We start from the raw sequence: 15,491 nt of genomic DNA, 5'->3' as shown, positions 1-15,491 counted from the left end.
AATTACCCTTCGTCATCGTTCTTCAACAAACTATGCAATCTGAGCAGCATTCATGTTGTAAACTGTATATTATCTTATATACTATATACTTATATACTATGTCTCGTAAACAAAATGAGCCTGTCTCCAAAGTCTAATTTTAAAAATGCGGCGTAGTTTTATTCGTAATAGCCAAGCAGTGCAGTCAGATTTTGTGTTGTCTTGAAAGGCGGAGCCTTAATTTTAGTCTGTATGCTTCCATCGATTATACAGAGAAAAAAGCTTGAAGGAACCTCATTTTTTTTTTTAGATCATCTTCAAATTTGAAACATAACTTCTCTAGACTTGTGGCTTTGAGAACATTGTATTTCTGAGTTGTCTTGGTACTTTTATTATGGTTTTTTAGATTATAAAAACATGTTCAGCACAAAATATTTCCATTACTATAAACTTCAGCTTCTCTAACTTAAAATAATCACAAGATATATGAATTCAGAAACTTGGGAAATAAAGCCCGAAGTGTCTTCTTCATACTCCAAAGGGTTCAAAAAATACACCCATTTAAGTTCAGGTATGTCATTTTCATGGTTTGTGCTCAAAAAGGGGGTGCATATCAACAGGTTAAGTATTATATTTTTAAATAAATAGCAATTAATCTGCATATTTGTGGTCCTGTTGGTTTTTTTTATTAATGGTTTCATAATGTACCAAGCTAGATTCCATGAGTAATTTGCAGCATTACCTAAGAGACCATTTCTTTTACAGTATGTACATAAAATTGACAATGTAACTGAAATATACCCAAAAGTATCAAAATCTAATCGAACTGTACCAAAATCGGAATCGAATTAAATTCAGGAATTCTGTTTTTATACCCAACCCTATGAGCGGGGTGTGTCCCAAACAAGTTGAAACTGAGTTTACATTGTTTGCAGTTACCAAGCAACATCTCAACTTGCCACTTTAATATAGAATTAACATGATGTGCATTAACGTGACTAGCGTGTGTACTGTATATTGGCTATATTATAGTGTCCTCGAACGTGGCTCATCCAATCAGAATTTAGAGTCACAGCTATCCATTTTATATACATAGTTTTACTATTTTGAGTCTTTTGTATTTATCTAAAGTGTTTCATAACGTGAAGCAGTTTTTGAACTGACGGCATACTTATAATTCATTTGTTGCGAATAATTTTATCGTTAGCTTTACGTAAAGTTCCACATATAAAGAGAAAACAATCAAAGGTAAGTGCTTTATCTGTGTAAAATATTCATTGAATTATCCAAAAATAGGTTTTACGACATAGTTATTTGATGTATAAACCATTTTTCTGTTGACTTTCCAGCAAAAATGACATTAAGTTACTGGTCATATCACCCGTCCCTATGGCTGACACAACAAGAGTCTGAAAGTAAGTTATGAGAAGACAAATTAGTCATACGGTTTTACCTCAGAACAGATGGCGTCTACTGTCAAGTTGCAATATTCCTTTCCACAAAGTTCCTCAATGTCGTCTACTTTTATTCTCCAACAAAGACAGTAAGACCTAAAATCTGGTCTGATTTCTGTGTGCGCACTGAACAGAGACTGTTCACTCTGTCACTGTCCCTCTAGTGACTGATAACAAAAAGCGTTTTCAGTATCCAAGCTGGAGGAGTTGGCCCTTTTTCACACACCATCTCTGTCAGCACCTCTCCAATCCCCCCATCTCCCAGTCATCACACTTTTCTTACCCAACCATCCCAAAAATGCTGTGGGCAGGGCTCTGGCCAAATATGGGGAGGCTTCAGTAAACAAGGCCTCAGCTCTGACTGCTGGTTCCCCTTGAGGTTTTCAAAGCTGAACCCCAAGATTTAAAGCCACCCTCAAAGGAACGGATGGGCAGAGAGATTGTTTTTACAGTCATAAGGCCTGTTCTCACTCATTCACTCTCTTATATGCATGCTTACATGCCATTGTGTGTGAACGAATACACCATGTTGCAATATTGTTTGCAGAGTGCAAACAATACTCCAGTTTTCCAGTCAAACGAAACATCTATACTATTTACGAATGGAAAAACATATATAAATAGTATTTTCTTTTCTTGTTTTAAGCATAAACTTCTCTGAACTTTGTCAAATGTCTCTAAAGATATCTTGTAATGTGAAAAATCATGTAATTTTACTTCCCAAGTAAGTATATCTTTTTTGAAGGATTATTAGATATTTTTACTGGAAGTCAAGCAAAAATACTGATTAAGAAAATATAGTAGCTTCAACCTTTAAAATGATATTACACATTACACAAAGAAAGTCTCTTTGAACTATCGCTTTAATAATGGTTATATATTTCTACTGGGAAAAACAAACGAATATTTATATATGATATTATCATTTTTTGTCTTTCATAGTAAAAATATATCAACATTCTTAAAGGGATAGCTCAAAGAGATTCTCTTTCTTCTGCAAAACACAAACGAAGATTTGGGTGAGAAGCAGATCAATATTTCAATCCTTTTTTACTACAAATCTCCACTTTCACTTTCAAAATGTGAAATAATGTGAAAGTGAAAGTGGGGATTTATAGTAAACAGTCTAAAATCTAACAAAACTTTGTGAAGTTTATGTTTGAAACAAGAAACATGTTTCACTTTGAATGAAGTTTATTTTTGTTTTAAGCATAAACCTCATAAAATTGTGTTAAATTCCTCTGAAATCAAGACTTGATATCTTTAGATATATTTGCATAAGTATAACAAAAATACAGAGTAACAATGTTATTTTTTACAGTTTATACTTTCTTAATAAATGCCCCTGGTATTATTGTGCGTCAGTGTGTATTATTATTCTAAAGAAACAAAGTTTGTTGTTATCAAGGTCATAAGTTTTAACATCTGTAAATTCAAGCCCGTCTTCTATCATTTCATGCCGAGTATACGGTTTTAATTGAAAATACATCACATTATGGACAATTCAATTATTGCAAATGCCATTTCATTTTGTCTGTAAAATAATAACTTAATATTTAATAAAAACGTACAAACTAATCTGATTGTTCATGACAGCAAAAAGGCAGTAGACTGAAGCCTATTGTGATGGATTTCAGCCCAGCATTGTGGCCAGGGAAATGCAGAGTCACTCTGCAGTTTTTGAGTTGCGCAAATATCAGTGGAGCGGCAAAGATTGGCCTTGATTTACTCTAAGCTTGCCAGCAGCTCCTGTTTAACAGAGAAGTGCTATCTGTGGTCAAGGCAAGGAGTAGATAAAACATCAATTACTGTGTCACTAACAGCCAAGAAAAGATAAAGCATTATTATCAGAACAAGCTTAAAACTCTGCACTCTTATTTTGTGGGCAAGGCTACACTAATTATGGTGCTCGGTCTTGATTGAGTGAGTTTTAAGATAGCGGTTTACTTACTCTAGTACTTTGGGAAACTGTATGTCTTTGTGTTTGCAAAGTACTATATAAGATGCATTAAAGAGATAGTTCACCCAAACGTAAAACAAAACATGTCATGATTTACTCACCCTCATGTCATTTCAAACCTGTATGACTTTCATTCTTCAGTGAAACACAAAAGCTGTTCTTGTACACATAATGAAAGTAGATGATGATTTATACTGTCAATCTTCAAAAAGTCCCATAAAAGTTTTCCGATAGCTTTGTGTAAGGAACAGACCAACATTTAAGATGTTATTCACTGTAAATCTTCCACTTCAAATTCAATTTCAAATTCAAATGTGGCACCTCAAGATGCAATGCACAGGGTTTGACTACAGTCAATTCAAATTTGTACATTTTAATTAATAAAAAAATAAAATGTCTTGCACAATTTGTGAAAATAACTTAAATTTAAATGGGATTTTGCACACAAGTCATATGGAGTACTTTTATGGTAGTTTAATGGTGCCTTTTTAAACACTTTAGAGCTTGACAGACATGGTCATTTCAAACTGTTGTTGTATAAAAATGAGCAGTGTGTTCCAATGAACGAAGAAAGTCAAACAGGTTTGGAACAGCATGAGAAACCATTTGGACCATAAAAAATGACTGAATTTTCATTTTTGGGTGAACTACAGTTTTCCTTTAAAGAACATAGCCATTTTCTGCATTTCCAAATTGAATTAATACTTTCCATTATTTGACGAAGGTAGGCCAAAAGATATGATGCTGAAATCGGTCTATCAGGCCCAGACCACATTTTCAGTGCAGATTTTGGAGGGAATATGCAGAATTCTAATGAAGGAATTTTTAAAGTAGTAAAATGTGTTAAATGGAGTACTGAGAGTACTACAACCTTAGTAGCTTCAAACATGTGTACAACGTTTGTGAATGACAGATGTGGTGATTCTGTGAAAATCTGCAGAATTTGATGAGTAGCCCCACAGGAAATGGTAAACAAATTTGAATTAGGGCTGTCAATCAATTAAAAATCGTAATACAATTAGTTATTTTATATTCCGATTAATCAATCCAATTAATCACATTTATACATATCTGCTGAGAAAGCTCCATAAATAACAATAATTCAATATTGTGTATTTCCATATTTTTGAGCATTTGGGATGGGATGATATATTGAATTATTGTGAACCAAAAAAATAAAATAAAATAATGGTGAACCATATTGAGGCAAAACTCGATTTTTCAAAATTTGCTAAATTGTTTTCGGTCCATGCATGTGATCATAAATAAAATAACCCGTGTGTATATCAAATATACACACACACACACACACACACACACACACACACACACACACACACACACACACACACCTTCACATACTTTTTCAGGACAGGTTCTGTTTAGTTCTATTGCTTGTTCTGCACATGATCGGCACTGAATGTACCCCACTTTCTTTATTTGAAGGCTTATTTGTTTGTGATCTTTTCTTATAGAGAAAGATATGTGAGCAACTCTTATTATTTAAACCTTGAGAATGTATATTGTGCATTAAAGAACTTTATTTTGATGAGAAATTGTAATGTGCATTTTGTGCAAATATTAAAAAAATTACAAATACAAATCCTTCATACTTTTTCTTTTATGTGTTAATATATCGAATTGAGATTATATCGAATCGTGAACCTCAGATCGTATATTGAACCGAATTAGAGACAACCATTTCGTCCCATCCCTATTGAACATAAGCCTATCATTGGCCAACAGCAATCCATTTTGAAATTGAATTTGTCAATATGTCCGAGACAGATTTATTATAAGGGCTTTTCTAAAGATTTGTCACTGTACACATGCCTCAGAAAGACTATTTTGGGGCGTCTCAATTTGACTGGGCTGCATCGCATCATAAACACACCTTTTAGGTTGCTGTTTCAAGCTAAACATAGTTTAAAAATACCTGCTTTCAGAATAGCTGTGTTTGAACGCAAGAACGAGTTCTCATGTTGTGCTGCCACTAGTGTCAAACTAGCCTGAATGTGGTTTGTTGTCTGTATAGATGCACATTGCCTTTACAGCTGGAGTTTTGTTTACTGACCCCTGCTGAAAACAGCTGATACTTAAAATTTGAAATGATCAGTTGGTAGTAATACTCCTTTATATATATTCCCTATTAACACTTTTATATATATGTAAATTTTTATATAAATAATCAATCGACAGACCTAATTTGAAATGATGCAAAAATGTCGATGAGCAATTAAACTTAAAGTGAGGGAAGGGAATCACTTACAGTTTAAAAGAGCCCTCTGACTCACAGTTCCCCATTGTTCTTTTAAGTCTAGCATTTTGAACATGACGTCATCTCAGCTCTTGTGGCATTATGGGATAGTAAAATGTCTGGTATTCTGCACTTTAGAATCTCACCTCAAAGAGTAGGTCATCCGGGTATTTCTTGCTTACTATTTTATGAATATTGAGGATTCGGATATGTTTTTGGCATCCTAAATATTAGGAAAGTGTGGATATTTGGACACAACGATAGTTTTACTGATTCACTGAAAAGATTTCCCTCCGAAAATGCCAGACAGAAGTCATGAGCTCCAGTACAAAGGCCTACTGTCTGGTTGCCTATCATCTCTATGGAGTCTGTGCGCTGGCCTCTGTCGCTCAATGGAGATGTTTGACTATGTGATAGAATCTAAATTCATGTGCAAATGTACCCTTTCCATTCACCCCCACTGGCTGAAGACAAGCATATAATGTCAGCATGCAGTACAGCATGTGGCATCTTCTCCATCACAGACAGTGGCATGAAACACTGACATGAACAGTTAAAGGGGCTTTAAGGTCTCTAGCCTCTTGTCCAGAGTGGTGGTATAGTTTTCACTCCTTTTAAATGAGGCAGCCAAGAGATCAAGAGCTCTATTTCTGCTTGCCCTATTTAAAGAAGGCACTGGTCAAGAGGTTGTAATACTTTATAGCTCCTCAAATAGATTTATGGAGCACATAGAGCAAATTAAATATGTGCTAAACAGCTTCTAATAGGTGTCCCTAGGGATACCATGACTTTTAAAAGTAAAAACCAAAAGTCTTAGGAATACATTTTCAGGAGTAGTACACCCAAAAAATGAAGAGGATAGTGCCTGTCTCACTTTAAAGGGGTCATGACATTACACTTGTAATATTAGTAAAGTTTTTTTTGCACAAAAAAAAGTCATATATTTCTAAAACATGATCATTTTCCTCTAGTTAAGAAGTCGTTTTGGCAGATTTAATAACAAAATTGCTCATTTTGCAGTGAGGAGGATGTTTTGAGTTCTGAAACTTACAGTATGTTTTTATGATACAATGACCTCTTATATGTCAAAAGATCAACTATTTATTCCATTCTGTTTTTGAGTTACTGTATTTTTGTGAAGTAATCTGTACATTTACTTGGGTGCGCAGAAAGTCTACACATTTCCACAAACTGTTCAGCTGGTCAGCTGGTTTAGACGGCAATCTATTATTGTGGTATCAGCCATTTCAAATAAACCCACCCTAAAATGGCAAGAAAAACAAAATAAACTGAGGTTTGGCACTTTACATTTTGCTCAGACAGTTTCTACTTGTCTAAGTGGGCAGTTCTTGGCCAGAATAAGGTGCAAAGTGCACCGGACTTGACGCAGATAGTCAAAAGTTTGGCTACAGTGGAGTTTACATGTTATGTTACTAAAAGATTTATTTCAAAGCAAGTAAAAATGACAGGGGTCTGTAATTCAATTTGATAACAAGACAGGATGCTGGACTAAATATTCAGGTTTCTTTAAACATCCATAATAATGAATCAGCCAAGAATACCAGTATACTTCAAAACCGCGACATAATTCCATAGACATCCTCTCCTGAGAGCTGACCCGGCACAAAGATGTCTCAAAAAACAACAAATCATAGGTTTGAGGACTCCAACTTGTGCCACAAGTTAAAATAGCTCACCGCAAGGGTGTGAAGACAATTCCAGTGACACAGTGGTGTTGTCTATGTCTGTATTTTTGACAGTGTGTGAACTCAACTTGACCTCTGTGACACATGGGCTTTGTTGAAAAGCAGCACTACAAACTCATGTGATTAAATCAGTCTGTGTGTGTTGCATGCACAGATGACCACAGCAGTGTACACAAACAGTTCTGTTGTATAACTTGCTAATTCTCTGAGAATGCTGATGATTTGATGTCGGACTGATGGATGACCCTAGATCAGACGTTGACTTAAATCTGTTTGGATTAGCCACAAGAGGCTGTGTGTTACAGGGATGTTATCATGTGTAAAATAAAGAATGTTCTTAGGCACAGCATTTAACAGAGTGCTTCACTGAGGTAAAATGCAATGTAGTACTCTGCCATGAATGACATACTGCTTTTATAAAAATGACGGCAACAGTATCCTGATACATTTTTTTATATAAATAGTTTTAATAACGTTTAATAGCAATCATATTATTGGGGGCTCAGCCAGTATTGACAGTGACTTCCACTCCTTGGGTCGCAAATTGGAAGCCAGGGTGTGCTGAGCGACTCCAGCAGGTCTCCTAAGTAACCAAATTGGCCCGGTTGCTAGGGAGGGTAGTCACATGTGGTAACCTCCTCTTGGTCGATATAATGTGGTTCTCACTCTCTGTTGTGCATGGATGCTGCGGAGAATAGCGTGAAGCATCCACAAGCACTAGGTCTCCGTGGTAACGGGCTCAACAAGCCATGTGATTAGATGCACGGATTGACGATCTCAGATGCGGCGGCAACTGAGATTCATCCTACACCACCCGGATTGAGGTGAGTCACTACACCACCATGAGGACTTAGAGCGCATTGGGAGTTTTATTCAACTTTGGCCAATTACATGTCACAGGTTATTTGTTATTAAAACTAACATATTTGAACGGTCACATTAAAACTGACAGAAACTTTTTACCAGGCCTTCATCATATATTTTTGGTACTTTTCAAATGCTGTTTACATACAGAATAGATTTGACTGTTATAGCTTTGGTCCCAGACCCAGGCTTTCAATAATAAACTATGAAAATCCATTATAAAAATACAAAATAATTACATGTTTAAAACTATGACAAACTAAAGAGTGTGAAATACCCACATTTATTATGTGAACATTATTTCAGTCAATTTTTCAAACAAAGAACATGTCTGAGCTTAACTATGAGACAAGTGATAGTTGAAAAAAAATAATTAAATAAATATCTATTTCCCTTATATTTTTATTGGGCATAAAGTTGTAATTTTGCCATTTGATGAATAAAGAGTACCTAAAAAATGAGTATGAGTACCGATGCCAAGTCCGATACCTGTTTTATTGTTTTATTTTTTTATTTAATTTTATCATCAAAATGGTGTTTAAATAAATTAATTCCTTAAAACTTTAGTCAAATTTAATGATAGCTATTAATTTTCAACATGATATTTTATTATTTTTGTCAAATAAAGTGCTGCATCACAGATGTGCGATATTGCATTGTTATTACGTAACTATACAGTAGTGATCTATTTCTGTCATATTTTTTCCCTTAATTAAATTTAGCTTTTATTTTGGTGGAGCTTTTATTTTGAAGTGTTTCTGTGTTATTATGACAGAGGAGCACATGCGTTATGATGGGAGCTTCCCACTTCTGAAAAGCTGGTCGCTACCTGACCCAGTGTGATTATTAAACCACAAAAGGCTGCTATTTCATTATTTCAATAAATATCTAGTTTGTATGTGATTCACGCTAAGTAAATAAGCGCTCTGCCTGCTGTCATCTGCTACAAACAGAGCATGTGATGCTCATGATGGTGTTTTCCATGTATGAGTCAAGGATCTCTAAAAGGTATGAGCACTTTGTGCCACACATTCCCAAACACTCACATTTAAAGCTCTGTACATGCAAACTATATAATTATCTCATTAAATCAAAGCTTTTGCTGTCTCACTAGGACATAACATGATTTTAATTTGTGTGCTGAATGTTTACGTAATGTCATTCAGCATTTTTATGAGCACGAGTAAAAGTAAATCAGTGTGGACTGATTCTGATACTAGTACCGGTACTGGGACATCCCTAAAATAAAGGTTCATATTATTTGTGTTTATTTAGGATACATAAAATGTTAGCTATTAAATTTGTCTTACCAATAAAAAAAGATCAGACATTTTTGTTTTAAAATTTCATTTTCGACACAAGCCCGGATCAGTCTGATTCTTAAAAAAGGATAAAGATCCAAGCGAGTGTAAAAGTTAACATCCAATTTCGCTGATACAGCTAGATGTAAACATTTTGTCAAAAATTCTGGCTAATCGATTAAGTAAAGTTATGACAACTCTTATGACAACATATAGATCAGGTGGGGTTTATTCTGGGCCGTATCTATTCTGATATCATTAGGCGTACCATCAATATCATGTGATCAGTGCCGAATGATCAGACTCCGGTCGCTGCCATCTCACTTGATGCCGAAAAGGCATTTGATATGGTAGAATGGGATTATCTTTTTACGATTTTAGAAATATATGGGTTCGGAAATACTTTTATTGGATGGATTAAGTTACTTTATAGACACCCGGTAGCGGCGGTATGAACAAAGGGATTCATTTCAGATTATTTTACTCTGGATTGGGAAACCGGTAGGGTTGCCCTCTTTCCCCATTATTATTCGTCCCTGACCCCACTAGATCTATGCCTTGCCTCCACAGAATTATCAATTATTTTTCTACATTTTCGGGATACAGAGTTAATTGGTTTAGTTACAAAGCTATGGCTCTGACAGCGTACTGCACAGTAACAGCTTTTCAGCTGGGCGCCTTTCAATGGGCATTAAGTATTTGGGTATTTTATTCACAGCAATAGTTCATTTTGACCATTAAATAAAAAAGGTTTTCGAGCGATGTGGGCAGGTGGGCTTCATGTTATAAAAACTAATCGTATTTCAAAATGTAACTACTTGTTACAATCTCTCCCTGTTGATGTCCCTCTCTCTTATTTCAAGCAATTTGATATTCTTTTTATTAAAGTCATTTATTTGGAATGGTAAGCGTCCCAAATTACATTTCAGTAAGTTACATAGGCCGATTGACAAAGGTTTTATTATTATGCGTTCGGTCTTAGACATTTGGCTCATTGGTCGCTTCCACCTGAGAGAGCCCCTCCCTGGTTTCGTATTGTCCTTGCCCCTATTTCAGCATTGCAAATCCTTTCAATCAAACTAACCGAAGAACTGAATTCACACACCGTTATTTCACATTTGTACGTGGTTTGTAGTGTCCAGAGAGTTTAATTCTGACATTTTTTTAAATATTGCCTCAAGCATATGGCTGAACCCTAAATTATATATGAATAAGTCCCTTTTCTGTTGGTCAGAGTGGATTTGGAGGGGGGTTAATACACTAGGTTACCTATATGAGAATGGAATACGGAGATCTTTTGATAATTTGGCTCAACATTTTAAGATTCCAAGATCCCATTTCTTTAGGTTTTTACAGCTGAGCCACCGGAGTAGTGTACACCCCCCTAAAGCGGCAGATTAGCCATTAGTAATAATCAGTAATTACTTTTGTAATTACACTGCCACAAGGACACATTAAAATAAAGTGCAACCAACACAACTTTACTTTCTAGATGTCAACAGTGCTAAAAGTGCCCGAAGTTCAAGAAACACCCAAATACAGATTTTTTTAGTGGCATCAAAATCGGTTCATCCAATCACAATGTAGACCCAGAACAATTTTTATAAGCATTGTTATGTAACACCAATTGATGCAGCCTTATTATTATACAATACTATGATTGACCTTATGAGAAGATGACCTTCACTGGGGGAAATTTGTTTGTGAATGCATTCACAGCTGTGCTCACCTTCCATGGAGTCTTCACAACGCTGGTTGAAGTTCTCGTATGAATCCCAGCGAATCAGAGGGTCTTGGGTGTTGTAGTCCACAGAAACACTCGGTCCGTTTTCAAGGTGGTCCATTCCTATGACAGTAACATCTATAATCAAAGGCTTATGGGCCCGGTTTATGTAGTATGGTATGGTATACAGTACGGTATTTCAGTGATACATATAAAAGGTGAAAATACCTTACCTTGGATCTTTTCTGGGCCAAAAGAAAACACAAATTCCACCTTTCCATATTCAGGGAATCTGTCATCTGTGTTAAAATAAAATTAACTTTTAACTTTTGAATGACCAAATCAGTATCAATTAATACAGCTCAGAACTTTGTTGTAAGCCTAAAAATAATACCAAAAAATCAATGGAACTCAGCCGAACCCAGCGCACCTTTAAAGGTTTCATCGAGCTCATCTTTGCCGAAGACAATTCCCAGGTCGTGAACAGCACAGGTGTGAAACTGGACTCGGAATATGACATCGCGGGACGGATTCCGGAACCGTTTGTGATAACACTTGAGCTGCAGAGAATATCAGAAACCATATATCACATTATAGCAAGCCAGAATTACACAGAAAATACTGGAAAACAGTATACACACATGGGTTTGACTTTACTTAGCTTAAATGAGTTAAAATTTAATATATAGTGTGCTGCTCAAAATTGTTCATAATGTTGACCAATTATACATCTGTATAATTGATCAGTGTTATAACTATTTTTGAGCTTTTGGTCTCGTCTTTGAGTGGAGTTTGCTCCATTGCGTGGTCAGGGTTTTGTATATGAAATATTGGTATAACTTTACACAGACAAGGTCAATAAGTGATTCTATCACACAAGTCTAATGCCATAACGTACAGTATATTATTTAAGACTTTAAAAAGTATGTTTTTAATGTTTATTGCCTGGCCCTGTGTACTTCCATTTTTACGCGTCTTACTTGATGTCTGCTTCCAAAAAAAACAACAACGAGTTAAAAAATTTTTCTGTGGTAATCAACATTTGACCAAAATAGTTGTCAATAAAGCATAACTTCTACTGAACCAGCATGGCAAACCACCCAAATTGGGAACTTGTATGAACACACATTCTGCCCCGAAAGTTCTACTTGTGGGCTTGGAATAGATGGTTTGAGAGGTTTTGGATCCTTGTTGTCTTGCCATCCCATAATGCAGTAGAGCCAGAGATGTCACTATAGTGAAAGTATGTAAGACTGCAGAGCCTCTCCAAAACCAGACCAGGACATAAAATTGTCCTCACCAGCCACGGAGGAAACTGTATCCCACTTTCTGTTGCCCAAAATAACTATAATTAAGCTACTTAACTTGGGGCAGATGGACATAAAATGTACAGCTTTTCAGTTCGGAGAGTGAAACAAAACAAACACGACAGAATTGAGGAAGATGGGGCTTGGCAAAACATCCTGTGGTTTTTCCAAAAGTGTCTCAGGCACTCAGATGGGGGGTCTGAATCAGTAATATGCATCTCAATGATTCACATTTAACAAGATTCAATAAAATGCTTAATGTGAAAAAACAAAAAACAAATGATATACTTGCATGACAGACACTGCATGGAGCAAAGACAACTTTACAACTTTAAAGCGGTCTCAAATAAGACTGGGCAATACAACACATTTTCAAGTTAAATCCGCAATTATTTTGATGGCAAAATAAAATGAAGCGACATTGTTAATGGTGCACTCAGTCATTTTTTCCTCATTAAAAAGTTTAACTCAAAGACATGAATTGTAATTTTGAAACATATGTAGGAAATCAAGAGCACTCACATTAAAATGAAGTCATATCAGCAACCTTATAAAAGCTGTTTTGTTCTGCATGGAGAGGGTCCGCACATGGGACAATCACATGACCGGACGAATACTACTCACTCAATCTCAGTAACTGTCCTATTATTTTACACTTTCACTCATGGATTAAAGTAATCAAGGCTGACTGTGAATACTACATTTCTACAATGACATCTAAACTGAAAACTATTGATTTTTATTGATGCAGCATCCAAGCCACTAGGTGTCAGTGTAATTCCAAAGATGACACAAAGACGAAAGTTACTGAGTGCGACTTTAATATGATTTGTCTGTGCTTTTTAATTGACCATTAAGTTTCTTAAACACATGTCTTTAGATCATTTACACAATCCTTCCTTGTCCTGCAGTGAGAATGAGAGCATGAGAGTGCTAAGATGATGTTTTAATAGTGTTTCTGATTTAAATTTCAATAGCAAATAATGCGTACAATTGTCTATCAGTTCAATTTCTTCATTTCTGTCCATTTCTACGACTCAATTACAAACTTGTTAAATGAATAGTTTTTGCCATCACTCAAAAATGTTGAGGGAATGGAATTTTTCATATATTAAAAAAATAAAATGTAGGTAAATGTAACTTTATATAAGTGCATAAAAACGTTAAATATTTTGTTAATTTAGCAAAAAAAAAGAAAAAAAAAAAAAACGGAAACAAGACTTTTAACTAGCTTTTTTTCTTTTTTTTTCATATTTGATTTTATTTATTTTATTAAGCTTATTAGATCTTACTGTTAATAATGATATATTTCCCAGAATAAATTGTAACATTACTGGAAAAACTTTTATGCTATGTGTGTGAACAAAGCCGTAAGATTAATGGTTTGAGAAAGTATGATATCAGGACGTGCTGACATAAGAAGTCTTCTTTGGCCAATCACAAAGTTCTGATGGAGATGACATGATTTATCCGTGTCCTTTAACCCCTGTGAATCAAAACATCAACAAATTGGACAGAAAACAAAAGCACTTCTCTTCATCCACTCCTCATGATTTGATTATTTATTATACACCCACTGAGCACTTTATTATGTACACCTACATATTCATGCAATTATCTAATCAGCCAATCATGTGGCAGCAGTGCAGTGCACAAAATCATGCAGATACAGGTCAGGAGCTTCAGTTAGTGTTCACATCAACCATCAGAATGGGGAAAAAATGTTATCTCAATAATTGTTACTCAGGTTTGAGTATTTCTGTAACTGTTGATCTCCTGGGATTTTCACACACAGCTGTCTCTAGAGTTTAATCAGAATGGTGCCAAAAACTAAAAATATCCAGTGAGCGGCAGTTCAGCAGACGGAAACGTCTTGTTGATGAGAAAGGTCAACAGAGAATGACCAGACTGGTTCCAGCTTACAGAAAGGCTACGGTAACTCAGATAACCACTCTGTACAATTGTAGTGAACGGAATAGCATCTCAGAATGCAAAAAACATCCAACCTTGAGGTGAATGGGCTACGACAGCAGAGGACGATGTAGGGCACATAATTAGGACCATTTTGTTCCTAAGCCTCCTACATGAATGAAGAATAAATAAGACCAAATCTTTAAGTTTAACTGCACTTTGATGCTGATGTGAGAATGGTAGCAAAAGGGATAAAATACAAAAAGTCATTGCATTCATATATTAATAGAAGATGTGGTATATTTACCAGAAAAGACAATCTGGCAATTTTACTGCAATTTAACTGGTTTTATGTGTGAAATTGGCTGATGTATGTTAGCTTCAAATAATGTACTTCTTCTAAAAAAGCATCCATTTAAGCCATTTCAGAGCAGATATCAAGATATACAGTACAGTATATTGAATATTGTCAAAAGGTTGAAAATTATCAAGCAATAATATTTTCAGTTATATTACCCAACCCAGGTTTCTAGTTTGATTCAGAAGCTAAACATTTCCATCCCTCTAACTTCATTCCCAGCAACATACATTTCATTTTCATGGGAAGATTAATCAGCTTTTCTTAGTGCTAACTACATAATGATCTATAAAAAGCTTTTACTAAAATGCAGTGCTCTTCGTGTTGAGGTTAGTGTATTTGATAGATCCACTTTGATTGATTTTGTGTGCTAAGAACCTCCTAAAATGAGCCCATCTGCTGTAGTGCCTCTCTACATGCACAGCATTAGTGCAGATAATAAAGCAATCAGCTCTTTTTGGCTTCCTCCACCAAAAAGCTTTCTGGGGTACAATGCAAATAAATCTACACTGGCAATCTCCGAGAGAAGTGCCTTTCATCAGGAATGTGTATGGACTCTGATGGATGCCCATTTTGATGTTTGCACATGTTGTTCTGAGAAATGCCCATAAATGGAAGAAGGACTTGTGCCATGCACACTTTCCACCAGTTTCTATGGTCATAATTCAACT

At 35.5% G+C, this 15,491-nt stretch overlaps 1 protein-coding gene across 8 annotated transcripts in view; it reads right to left on the bottom strand.

Annotated features, from left to right (window-relative positions):
- LOC127654637 (tensin-1-like) overlaps positions 1–15,491 on the bottom strand; it is a 345,068-nt gene that overhangs the window by 65,241 nt on the left and 264,336 nt on the right. For all 8 annotated transcript variants that reach the window (XM_052141859.1, XM_052141861.1, XM_052141862.1 and 5 more), the window contains 3 exons: positions 11,675–11,804; positions 11,478–11,543; positions 11,251–11,367 (listed from right to left, as the gene is read on the bottom strand). In XM_052141859.1, the coding sequence (XP_051997819.1) occupies positions 11,251–11,367; positions 11,478–11,543; positions 11,675–11,804 (313 nt within the window). The remainder of the gene's footprint in view (positions 1–11,250; positions 11,368–11,477; positions 11,544–11,674; positions 11,805–15,491) is intronic.

The sequence above is a fragment of the Xyrauchen texanus genome, chromosome 14 (genome assembly GCF_025860055.1).
Source record: "Xyrauchen texanus isolate HMW12.3.18 chromosome 14, RBS_HiC_50CHRs, whole genome shotgun sequence".
Classification (NCBI taxonomy): Eukaryota; Metazoa; Chordata; class Actinopteri; order Cypriniformes; family Catostomidae; genus Xyrauchen; species Xyrauchen texanus.
This window is presented reverse-complemented; position numbering and strand designations above follow the sequence as displayed.